General features: G+C 45.0%; 1 protein-coding gene across 5 annotated transcripts in view; it reads right to left on the bottom strand.

Annotated features, from left to right (window-relative positions):
- LOC102448644 (E3 ubiquitin-protein ligase rnf213-alpha-like) overlaps positions 1-9,208 on the bottom strand; it is a 130,661-nt gene extending 121,453 nt beyond the window's left edge. For 2 of the 5 annotated variants that reach the window (XM_075928855.2, XM_006120887.5), the window contains exons 1-4: positions 8,767-9,208; positions 5,694-5,813; positions 2,334-2,467; positions 100-184 (exon numbers count right to left, since the gene is read on the bottom strand). In XM_075928855.2, coding sequence (XP_075784970.2) covers positions 100-184; positions 2,334-2,467; positions 5,694-5,799 — 325 coding nt within the window. In that variant the 5' untranslated portion in view covers positions 5,800-5,813; positions 8,767-9,208. The remainder of the gene's footprint in view (positions 1-99; positions 185-2,333; positions 2,468-5,693; positions 5,814-8,766) is intronic. The other 3 variants (XM_075928853.2, XM_075928857.2, XM_075928854.2) reach the window with 2 other exon arrangements.
- Positions 9,209-12,739: the final 3,531 nt, after the last annotated feature.

Below are 12,739 nucleotides of genomic sequence, written 5' to 3'. Positions count from 1 at the left end.
TTATGAGATATTTCAGTTTGGACAAAACTGCCTGGAAATTGTTCTGTCTAAAATTTTCAACCAGCTCTAAAAAATAACACAGGGAAATTAAAAAGTTACCTGTACAAACTAGTGTGTTACCCTCTTTCTGTTCCTGTGTCTCTGCTTCTCCAATGACTAGTTCTGTATCTCTGTCCTGGCATTCCTTGAAAATGAAGTTAATCAAAGAATGAATGGGGTGACTCTTTGAATGCAGCAGAGACTTGAATAAGGCAAAATACAGTGTGTGAGTAACTGCACGAACAACTCTTCTGCTAACCAAAGGGAGAAACAGGTCAACTGACCAGAACTGCTGAGTTATAGCTAAGATTTTCAAAAAGAGGAGGCTAATATTCAGAGCCCTACAAATCCGCGGATATTTGCTTCATATCCACAGCTCATTTTTGCAGATAGGGATACAGACACAAATTTTAGGGTTAGAGTTAGGGTTAGGGTTTGCAGATATCCACTTTATATGCATGAGTATCCACATCCATCCATGGATGGAATGCAGATCTCTGCGGCTCATTTTTGTGGATTCAGAGGTGGATATCAATTTTGTATCTTTGCTGGGCTCTACTAATGCTAGCCTTGTACATCCATATTTAGGCAATTAAATTAGTGGACTGATTGTCAGATGTACTGAGCTGGAAAACGGGAGAGGTTTTTCACAGAGAAAAAGCAAGTATTTGTCAAAAAGCTGCTAGGCCCGTCAAACATTCTCAGTGCAACACCTCCACAAACCAAAATCATTTTAGCCAAAATCTGTAATAATTTTGTCCCCAAATTGCCAAAAACCTACACAAGTTTGGTCAATATCTATTAAACACTGAATATTTCTTGCAAAAAAAACAAAAGATTTTGAGGAAAGTGGACACTTTTCAGGAAATTTTGGGTTATTCAAAAACCAAATTTTCCATCAAAAAGAAAAAAAAGTTTGGAAGGATTACCACCAGTGTTAGCCAGCAGGTCTAGTCCTGGGAGCTGCTGAGCACCGGATGCTTCTGAAAATTAGCCCATTTAGGGCCTGAGCAACGGCCCATGGAAGTCTTCATAATTTCCTTGGGACTTTAGATCAGGCCTTTATGAGGTGCTAAATAGTAGAGGGGGTTGGGAAAGTGAAGTTGGAAAAGTAGAGAGAGTTGGAAAAGTGATGACATATCCTAGATGTTTCAAAATTTCCCACAGCAAAATAAATGAAATTACTTCAGAAAAATCAAAATGTTCCAGTTGGAATTTCTCAAAACAAAATGGAGCAGCTGGCTGCCCTGCCTCCAGGGGACTCCCTTGGCTACCACCTACATCTCAAGGGGCTCTGTGCCCTGGGAGTCCCTTGCAATCAGGAGAGTCCCCTGCTGCAGAGTGGCAAGGCCTGAGAGCACCAGATCCAGCCAGATTTCAGGGCTGCCAAGTTCAGGGTTTCTATGGCAGAAAGCCTGGAAGCCTTTGGATCTCTGTCAGTCCATCTGATGAGCTTGCCCTAAACCAACGGTGGGCAAATACCGGCCCACAGGCCAGATCCAGTTCAGCAGGGTTAGCCCCTGGTGAGCTGCTGCCACTGTATTTACCTGCACCTCCGTATTTACTTTGCAGCTCCCATGGGTGGTGAGTATAAGAGGCAGGGGAAGACACTGCCTTCCCTAACTGCCAGGCATGGCTCCACCCACACTCCGCCCTCTACTCCAGCATGGCTCCCAGGCTTCAGCCACGCTGAGTCTGGGGAAACCGGGACTGTGTGCTGCCTCTCTTCCTCATGCTCCTGGGCCGGGGAGGCCACACGGGGAGCTGGAGACCTGTCCTTGCAGTGGGGGGGATTGGCTGCAGGTGAAAGAGGCGGGGCTGCAGGGTTGCGTCCCCCAGTCCTCAGTTCTCCCACCTCCCATGGCAGCTCCCGTTGGCTGCAGATCACCATTCCTGGCCAATGGGAGCTGTAAGAAGCGATGTCCCCATCTGTGCCACTTCCCGCAACTCCCATTGGCCGGGAACAGCAATCCACAGCCAACAGGAGCTGCAAGTACCCGTACCAGGTGAGGTGCAAGTAAATATAGTGTTGTCAGCCCATCAAGGGCTAACCCTGGGGAACTGCCACAGTCTTTTTGCCCACCCTTGCCCTAAGCCCATGGATCCTGGAATGCCAGGCCCCCACCAGGCAAGCTGACAGAAAACCAGGCCAGTGTTTTGGCAAAAATTCATTGCCAAATTTCAGTTTCAACAAATCAGCAGTTTCTGACCACAAACCACTTCACTGGAAGATTCCTGACCAACCATAAAGCTAGACTCAGTTCCCACTGATCCGAAGGAAGCAAAAGGCTCACCTTGTTGGCCACTTCAGCATCTTCAGCTGGAAGCCAGTGTCCGGGTCCTGGATCTTGATCAGCAGTGGCACCTTCTGAAAGTCCTGAACTTAGAAGGCTTGGTTCATTTTTATCTAGTGTTAAAGACTGAGCTCCTGGTATGAAAAAAAAATCCAAAACAGAAAAACAGCATTCGTTCACTGAGCATAACAGCAAATTCCTAGTGTTCATTTAAATGACCATCTAAGAATGAGACTCGCTGTAGTTTCTATCACAGGAAAAGCCTTTCCCCTATTTTACTCCACTGTTGAGTAACATGAGGAAATATATTTTTTTCAGTACATTATCTCCTCAAAATAAGGTTAGTCTCTTTGCATAGATCTGCGCAGCATGAAACACAATGCGACCCAAATTCCTACTTTAAAGTAGGAATAAGATCCTCCAGAAAAGGGCGCTTTTTCCGGAGGATCGGGGCCAGTGTAGACGCTCTTTTCCGGCTTTTCTAAAAGCCGGAAAAAAGCGGCGGACGTTTTTATTTAAATGCCGCGGGGGATATTTAAATCCCCCGCGGATTTCCCTATTACAATCTCTGAAATTACCATGCCCCTTTCGGAAAAGGGGCCAGTGTAGACAAGCCCAATGTGTGTGGTGTTATTATTAATGATAGTAATAATCATGATTAATAATAATTAAGTGGAGTGGAAAAGTCAGTAGACATTCCAACATGTAAGAATGGGTTTACAGTGGCTTCATACACATTTTCTAAATATTTTAATGCAGTTTGGGAAAATATGACATTCATAGCAATTGGTAAAGCATTGAGAACACAGAAAGCAAGTCCGAAGGAAAGAAAGACGACCATAACCTGGGTCAGAGTCTTAATTTGATAATTCTGTCAAATCGAACTGCTCTAAAAAAACAATGACGTCTGGCCACAGTGGCTATGTATACCATGTCACTTTCTAATGCTTTAATTATTTAAAGGGACATTTTCATAGGTGCAAATTACAGCTAGGGTGCTAGACTGTATCCTTCCCTCAAAATACCTTATTTCAAAATTTGGCACGGTATAGACAGCGCCAAATATTGAAATAATGTGCTATTTCAAAACATCCCTTAACCCTCATGGAACAAGAGTTACAGGGATGCCGGAATAGCGTGCTTGTTATTTCAAAAGATATTTTGAAATAACAGGTGTATGTAAAAGATGTGGAATAGCTATTTCAGGATACCTCCGGTACCCCAAAATAGCTCCACTGTCTAGACGTACACTTAGGCACCTAACATCGATGTCTTTGAAAAGCTAGCTGACAGAGAGGAAAAAACATCTTTCAACTAAGACATGTAACCCCCAAGGAGATTACCTAGATTCCTGGGGCTCTGTCTGCTGGCAGCTCTGGGAGTGCCACACTGAGTTTGCCTTGGCTCCCCCTCCCTACCAGGGGCAGAGTCTGCCCGGCAACCCATAGGAAGTGAGATGCCCCTCCCAGGGAGTTCAGGAGGGGAAGGAAGAGCCATTGTTTGAGGAGTCTGGACCCAGCCAGGGCAAGGGGAGGGCTGGCTGTGTGGGGAGCTAGTAAGCCCCAGGCCTGCATGCAGGGTTCCCCCTGAGAACTGGCCTCTAGGGACCTGAAGGCAGGATCCCTCAGCTGGGTTTTATGTCTCCACTGTTGATTCCCAGTTGTGGAGTTTGCTGGGAGGCTTCCCCAGCCAGGCTGAGTTGGCTCTCAGGCTCCCTGGGTGAGACTAGTCACCGCATGGTCAGCTCGGCTCGATCTGCTAGTTCAGGGCTGCTGCCTGCTGTGTGGGTCTGAATGCTGGGATAGGAGGTTATAGTTTGAATTTTGGTGCAGTTGTGGGGCCTGCACCTTGAGCCCTGCACCCCTTTGTGGTGAGGGGAAATTCTGGGACTGAAGCAGCCTGATTCCTGCCTGAAGAGGATGCCTGCCAGAAGAGACCAGCCCCTCTGCAGTGACTGAGTCATCTCTCAACCTGAGGCTCATTCATGGAGTGTGTGAGTGCACCATCTTTTAGTTAGTCAGTCAGGAAATTTGTTTGAGGATTTTATAACCTGCTGCATATTAAACCTGTGGAGGGATTTACCACCTTGTGAGTCCTTTGGGCTGTACTGGACCCAGTCAGCCCCACTGCTAAACCACTGCAGAGAAGAAATCTGTGGTCATAAGTCATCAAGGGCCCCAACAAAGTACGCGTACCAATGGGACACTGATCTTACAGTTGCTGGGCACCGGTGACCCTAAAAATAGTGTTTTACCCTGTTATGTTATATTTGTCTCCTGTTTAATATAATTGTGTTTATTATAGTGTATGTGTTAATGTTATTTTCTGGGAGTCTCCAACTATCTGGCAAGTACATGGGGATTCCCCTGGGGTAGAATTTTCCTCCCAAGCTGCCCTGGTGACCCTGCAAGGAAGGAGTGAGGGGGGTGGAGGCACCGCCAAATAAATCCATCGGAAAAAATAAAGTTGAGTGGGTGGCGGGATCCAGAAGAACCCAGACCTGTCCATCAAAACCTGTAAGCAGATTGGCATTGAAGAAGGTAACCAGGTGGAGGGGGCGCTACACACAGTTGCTCCTTCAGCTTAAATTATACAAGCCTGCACAGTGGAAATGAAGGTCTTTGGGTTTTTCCTCTATACCAGAAAAAAAAATCAACTCCTGTGAATCTATTTTAAAAAGATTTAAGATTAGAATGGGTCAAAAAACCTATATTGAAATGTTTAGTCAAAAGTGAAATTTTTCACAAGGAAATGAAAATGTTCAATTTTCTTACAAAACTTGTCAAAATGTTTGTTCATATTGAATCAACAGTTTATATAATTTTAGTATAAAAATGTTAGTTTATTAAAGATTTTGGAAACTGAACATTTTTCTTTAGGGGATTTACTGGTGTTTTCCTTCCCTTTTATTGCCACTGAAAGAAGGGAAGAAACGTTTAAGAGTGAGAGGCACCGAGTGTGTGGAGAAGGAACCCTCTTTTTATTTTATTTTATTTTATTTTGTTTTTTTCAGTTTGGAAAATAACTATAAAGCATGAGAAAGGGTTTGTCTGGGGTTTTTTTAGGGGAAAGACTTTTCACATTCCCCCCCCTCCCCACCCCACTCCTTTACAGTTAAAAAAGCATAATAAGTCTTTCCTTTCAAAAACCTTTTCCTTTACAGGTAAAAAGAGAAAATAATGAGATTTTACAAAATAACAATGCTAGGTTTCCGTTGCCTCCTGGTTTTTTACTTTTATTCAGTGTTTGTTTGGACTTTCCCAGGTTCTCTGGTGGTAAAACTTCCTGTTCTGCAAATCCAATGAGTCACTGATATTGAATGTTCAACCCACCGTTAATACACAGAATGCTTTATGTTACCTTCCGTCTGACTTTGGGACTCATCAGGGCCCTTCAGAGCTTGCTGACTTTCCAGACAGAGTGCCTCTCCTTCCAGACATTTGCTCTGACATTCTGCGCGTTCCATTATTATGGCTTATCCTAGAATGCCAACCGAAGAGCTGAATTAGCAGGGATGCATGAGACAGACACCAAAAGATCACGAGATTGGCTTTAAAAATCACAAGGCTTTATAAAAATAATATTTTGGAGTCTTTTTTTCCTTTGCCTCCTGGTTTTTGAGCCTTTTGGGGATAATGTTTCGTAGCTTTCCTTCCCGATGACGAGTAATAGAAGCTGGCTTTGTTTTTAAATGAAAGTAGTAGTAGTGCATAAACAAGCAAATAATTTTCACTAAATGCAAAACTATTCTCCTCATGAGAAAGACAGCAGAAAAAGATGGACTGTAAGGTGAGACATTACCATTGTTCCCTCTAAGCTCCTCCATCCATATGTAGATTCTTTCTATCCCTGTGTGGAATAAGTTTTATGTGCACCGAGACATGAGAATGTGCACCACTAATAGAAACACAAAACCTAGTTGAGGGCACTCTGATAATCAGCTAGGCTGTGTCTAGACTGGCCAGTTTTTCCGGAAAATCAGCCACTTTTCCGGAAAAACTTGCCAGCTGTCTACACTTGGCCGCTTGAATTTCTGCAAAAGCACTGACGATCTCATGTAAGATTGTCAGTGTTCTTGCGGAAATACTTTGCTGTTCCCATTCGGGCAAAAGTCCTTTTGCGCAAAACTTTTGCGCAAAAGGGCCAGTGTAGACAGCTCAGATTTGTTTTCCGCAAAAAAGCCCCGATTGCGAAAATGGTGATCGGAGCTTTTTTGCGGAAAAGCGCGTCTAGATTGGCACGGACGCTTTTCTGCAAAAAGTGCTTTTGAGGAAAAGCATCTGTGCCAATCTAGACACTCTGTTCCAGAAATGCTTTTAACGGAAAACTTTTCAGTTAAAAGCATTTCCGGAAAATCATGCCAGTCTAGACGTAGCCCTACAGTATATAGAATTTGAAACACTGACCATCACCTGGTAATAGTTTATGTTCTTTTTCATGCAGTTAATACTCTTAATGCATTATGCACAATGCATATAGGCTCTGATCAGGCAAACACATGCACACAATTTTCAAGCTCAACATTGCATTTAATTTGTAGATGTTATTAACCCCTAGCAAATGTGAACAGAAATGTTCTTTCTTCCCACCTCCCATCCCAGCCCTCTCTTTCCTTCCCTCCTGTTCCTTTAACTTTCTGGTCTCTTGGTTTGTTTTATGCCTTTTTAAAAAAAAATCTACAATAACTTTATTCATTCACTTTCTTTTCTGTGTGGTTTTATACCTAACACTGATTGGCTCATTAAGTAGGAGGCCTGAACTTATAGTCAGCTGAAGGAAATCATGTTATTTCATATACCACCTCCTATCTGTGTCTGGGCAGTACCTAATATCATCTGGCCCAAGTCTATCCATGACACAGAATAGGTCTTACTGACATGTAATGTATCTTTATATGTTTATCACTGGGTCTGGCAGAATTTTTGTATGTAATTCCGATGGGTAATATCAATATTTTTATCTATTTAAATTTTCACTGCAAATGTATGTGCAAAATTAAATGTTTCAGAAATTTTTAAAGATTTATAAGTTTCCACATTTGTGGGAAATGGCAAAGGGTCAGAAAAGTGGTGGCTCAGACAATAATTTAATGACATAGATCTTGTTCAAAAAATTAAGCCTTATCAGCATCAAATACCAATTATCAACATATACCAGGGCAAAAAACCATTCAAAACCAGATTGCAGCATGAAATGACTGAGCTGGAATTCAAATGAAAATTTGACATCATCAGAATGGGTCTGAACAGAGATTGGGAATAGCTCCCTCATTACCACAAAACCTCATGACCTAATACGTTTGTTAGTCTCTAAGGCCACCATGAGAATGCTCGCTGTCATTACCATAATAATTTTCTACTTTAGGTATCCTCACCTTCTTATCCACATCCACCCTGGTTGAATTAGCTCTGATGTAACACTCCCATCTCTGTATCCCTGCCATCTGTTGATTTTTCTTTCCTTTCATGCAGCTGATGAAGTGGTTTTCAACTCACCAAAGGTGCTACCAGACCCCTTATTATATAGCAGAGAAATAGCCTTAAATCAAATTCCTGAGCCCCTGAGCCGTTCTCTAACCACATTCTACACTGGTGTTAAAGGTGGCACAAGGTAAAGGGCAAGGGGAGTCCACTCAAACAGCACACCAGGTATCACAGCAATGTGATATGAATACCCGTATTAGACCTGATTCTCCTCTCAGTGATTTCAGGATAAAGGCTGAGTCATTCACCGACAGCAGTGAGGCCAGCACCTGATCTCAGCTTTCCTGGAGTCAGCTGCTGACTGTAATGAAGTTGGAGCAAATTCTGATCTCAGTGACACCAGTATGATAAATCTAGCCTGACTCTCAAGTAAATGTCATTATCCCAGTTAAAAACTAATGTCAATAACAAGGAGGTCCATCTCTGTCAAGGCATAAATTAGAATTTATACCACAATGTATCGTAATTCCTGAGAATCAGCATTGAGAAAAGAACTTTCTAAAATAGCTGAAACAAAAGACAGGACCATGCAGCACTTTAAAGACTTAACAAAATGGTTTATTAGGTGATGATCTTTCGTGGGACAGACCCATTTCCTCAGATCAATATGAGGAAGTGGATCTGGCCCACGAAAGCTCATCACCTAATAAACCATCTTGTTAGTCTTTCAAGTGTTGCATAGTCCTGTCTTTTGTTTCAGTTAGACCAGAGTAACCCGGCTACATCTCTATTACTTTTCTAGAATAGGTAATCCTCCACGTCTGTCACAATCAAATGCAATTTCACCAAGACTGAAAATGTAATTGTAATTTCATCATAATATGGCACATGCAGAGGAAAGACAGGGACATCCTGACATCTCTACTCAGTCAGAAGTCCAATCACAAACCAGCTGAGTTACTCATGCAAGATTTAGTAGTTCAAAAAGTCTTAACACTCTTTTATCCTACCTTGTCTCAGATTCTGTAGCCATAAAGATTTCTGCGCATGGTGCTATCCTTACCAGGAAATAACATCTGTTTTTTGTCTTCCTATATATATTGTGTTTGAACTGCCTTCCCAACACACGTGATTTCTTTGTTCTCGGTTTCTTGTAAATGGTAGATAAATAACTCTTCGTTTTGAAAATGAAAGTAATTCAGTAAAGGGTCTAGTCTGTGCCAGAGTCGAATGCACCAGGTTTTCACATACTTCTTGATTCAAGATAAAAGTGGAGCTCAGTCTGCTGAAGTCAAGGAGGTTACAGTATAACCAATACATCCGGAAATCCTAAGAAACTGGAGTTGTCCATGTCACTAGCCATTCCAAAAAACTGTTGTTTAAATCTCTTCCTTTCCAGCCTTAACAAAGCAGCTGTAGTTGGTGCCTGAAATTAGCATCTGCACAGCCCAGATTAGATTTTGTGTCTCACTGGACAAAATGATTGGATTGAAAAGAGGCAGATTCAGGCCCCTTGAAACATTTTGAAAATGTGTGTGGAATGTATGAAATGTCTCCAGGGGAAAGGGGGGGAACACAGAATTTAAAAAAAATCCAAAAGAATTCAAATGAGGTGTTTCAATTTGTCCAAAATGAAATGTGTCAACTTTGTTATTTGAAATAGCTCTGTTATAAATCTGTGTGTTTGTTCTTCTTCGTATGGCCAGCAACCCAAAACTTAAATATTCACACAGCTTTATTCTAGACTTTCATACCAGGAGCTGTTATTGAGCAATTATGTCATTTTCCTAAAGCTCTGCTATTAATCTAAATCAGCATAGAGTAGCAAGGCACTTCTCTCTTCCCCCTTTGTCAGCCTCAGCATTTCTCCCTCTGGCAGGGGTGAAACAGAAGAATAAATCAGACCAACCCACAAATTTTTAGTCAGGGACAGTAAGAGAATGCCTGACTGGGGAGGCAGACTATGGCTAGTTCCCCTTCTGTGCTCACCCACCCCATTGTGGGTACGGGACCTTGCACCCCTAGTAGCCCCCATTGTTGCTTCTGGAGCCATAGTTGCTGATCAGCACAGCCCCAACCACCTCCAGGGTATCTGAGAGCAGAACTGGTAAAGCAGCCCCAACCACCTCCATCTTGGAGCACCGAAGCACCATGGTCCCCACCAGCCCTAGCACTCACTAAGCTGAACCTCCAGTCCAGCCCCAGCCCCGAGCTACTGCAGCGGTCCCAGGAGCACACACAGCCCCCAGCATGCCTGCCACAAACTCCAGAAGCAGCAGGAAGGGACTACTACAGGTAGAGCATGGGCTAGGCCTCAGGAGGTCCTTTGGGAAGACAATACCTTCCCCCTACCCAGGCTTTTCATTCTTAACTTGGGGGTTTTACAGTATTGAACAGGTGAGCCTCAGGGAGGCCCACACCACAAACACATAGGCTACGTCTACACTGGCACGTTCTCACGCAAAAACTCTTTTGCAGAAGACTCTTTTGCAAAAAGTCTTCCAGAAGAGAGCATCTACACTGGCATGTGCCTTTGCACAAGATGTGCTTTTGCACAAGAACATCCATGCCAGTGTAGATGCTCTCTTGCACAAGAAAGTGCTGATGGCCACGTTAACCTGTCTACACTGGCCTCTTGCGCAAGAACAATTGCACAAAAGGGCTTATTCTTGAGCGGGAGCATCAGAGTTCTGGCGCAAGAAGCCCTGATTTCATACATTGGAACATCAGTGTACTTGTGCAAGAACCAGTGTAGACAGGCAGCAAATTTTTGCACAAGAGCAGCCGCTTTTGCGTGAGATCATGCCAGTATAGACACAGCCATATAGTTCCCTGCTCCCCCCAGAGCACTCACTTATGTCAGCTTCTGACTCTAACCCCTTCCCCCCAACCAGCGTTTACTGGGGCAGCAGCCCAAACCTTGCTTCCCCTCCCTTTCTCATTGGAAGAGGGGTTTTTAACTGTCAGCAGGGCCCCTTAATTGGACTCAGGTGTCTCTGATTAGCCTGAGGTAATCTCTCTTCAGTTCACAGGGGAAAGGGCCTTCATCATTCTACCTGCCCCAGGTCTGAAGTGGTCACGTATCTTCCCATGGTGTGAGACCTCTGGCAATTGCCTGGCTTGCTTAGTCTACTAAGGCTGGCCCTGGCTTTCCACCTACTACATATGCAGAGAAACATCTTTTATGGCATGAGGGGAAACCAGGCTGCAAAGCTTTTACAGCATGGGTGGGGGCTCAGAAAGAAAAAAAGGCGGGGACACCCGTGTCACCCCTAGCTGAAGACAACTGAACTGGGTTGGCAGTATTTCCTCTGTTTACTATTGGAATGTTAAACCTTGGATGGGGGCTGCAGTTTCCTGTCAAGTTATTTCTGGTGACTGCCATTTATGGCTTCCTCTGAAAGAAAAAAGAGAGAAAAAGACATAAGCTCTGATCAAAGACACATTGAAAAGAAAAAGGTGAAATGTAAAGCAGCAAGGTTTTCCTTGTAACACCCTCCCTCATGCCCTTTCTCTTACAGAAGAGTTTTCTCTCTGGGAAATGCCCTAATTCACAGTGGTATTAACTGTCCTTTTCCGGAAAGGGAGGAGGGGAGCATCAGCTTCAGTGCTCTGGCCGGATATTGCTGCTGAGGGAGTCAGATTCTGTTCCCATTCATACAAAACAAGACCAACTGGTACTGAGGGAAAGGTCAAAAGGCAGAAAATGCGGTTTCTCTCTCTGGCACTGATGCACACTTTTAACATCATGGCTGGAAAAGCACAAGCCCGGCATTAAGGAGTCCTGTGGCACCTTAAAGACTAACAAAATTATGTGGGCCAAAGCTTTCATGAGCTAGAACCCGGGCTCTAGCCCACAAAAGCTTTTGCCCAAATCCAGCCCATGAAAGCTTCGGCCCAAGTAATTTTGTTAGACTTTTAGGTGCCACAGGGCCCCTTGTTGCTTTTGCGGAGACAGACTAACACAGCTCCTTCTCTAAAAAGCCCAGCATTGTACTTTGAGTGACTTTGCTAGAAGACAAACTGTTTTCAGCTTCTTATCTGCTCAGACTTCCTGTTTGGGGAATGGTGTTTTTTCTTGATGACTCATCCACACTCTTAGTACACTGAGAGCCGAAAGGGAAGCAGATATGAAACAAGGCAACATGCCCTCACAAAGGGACAACTGGTGAGGGAGAACTGGGGAGGGGGGTCACCAGCCGTAAGTCCCCACTCCCTTGCCCAAGCAAGGGCAAGGACAACCCTCATCTGCCCCAGGCCCTGCCTCTCCCCATCCCTGTTCATCCCTCCCTACCCTTCCTCCACTCCCTACCTCTTCACGGTTGCCCTGGGAACTAGCAGGGCTGGGGGCCTGACACGGTCAGCAGGGGTCCAACACCCCTCCCCTCGCATTCACTGGAAGCGGTGGGGGGAGGCAAAGCAAGGCAGCTCCAGCTTGTTTTGCTCCCCCAGCCATGTTGCTCCGCTTCCCATCGGGGAGTGTGGGGCAGTCCCGCCCCTGAACAGCGCGCCAGGAAAGCAGAGCCTCTGGGGCCACCTTGCTCCGCTTCCCCTGCCACTGCCGGGGAGAGCAGGGGGCCAGATCCCTCCTGCGGGCACCAGCCCTTCACCCCAGTGTTCACCGGTTGCTGGCCGGCCTCTCCCGCCCACAGTTTGGGGGAAGTGACCCCTCATGTCTCTGCCCCACACCTCGCCCCTGCCCTCACATCCCAGGTGTGGGGCGGGATTTAGCAGAAGCGGTGCAGGTGGCGATGTCACGTCCTTCCCTCTGGCCTGGTCTGCCCGGGCACCTTCCAAGGGCATCACGAAGCAGGCCCGTGGCCCAGGGTGAAGTGGACTCCAGGACGAGGGATGAGGAAGCGGCCTTGATGTTGGAGTTTGCTCCTTTCAGCCACCCCAAAGCACGTCCAGAGAGGGGCTGGCAGCCTCATCCCACCATCACTGTCCAGGGCTGGACGTTTCCTCCTCTTTCTAGAACCTTCC

This window comes from Pelodiscus sinensis, chromosome 5, assembly GCF_052426305.1.
Source record: "Pelodiscus sinensis isolate ZL-2025 chromosome 5, ASM5242630v1, whole genome shotgun sequence".
In the NCBI taxonomy this organism is placed as follows: Eukaryota; Metazoa; Chordata; order Testudines; family Trionychidae; genus Pelodiscus; species Pelodiscus sinensis.
This window is presented reverse-complemented; position numbering and strand designations above follow the sequence as displayed.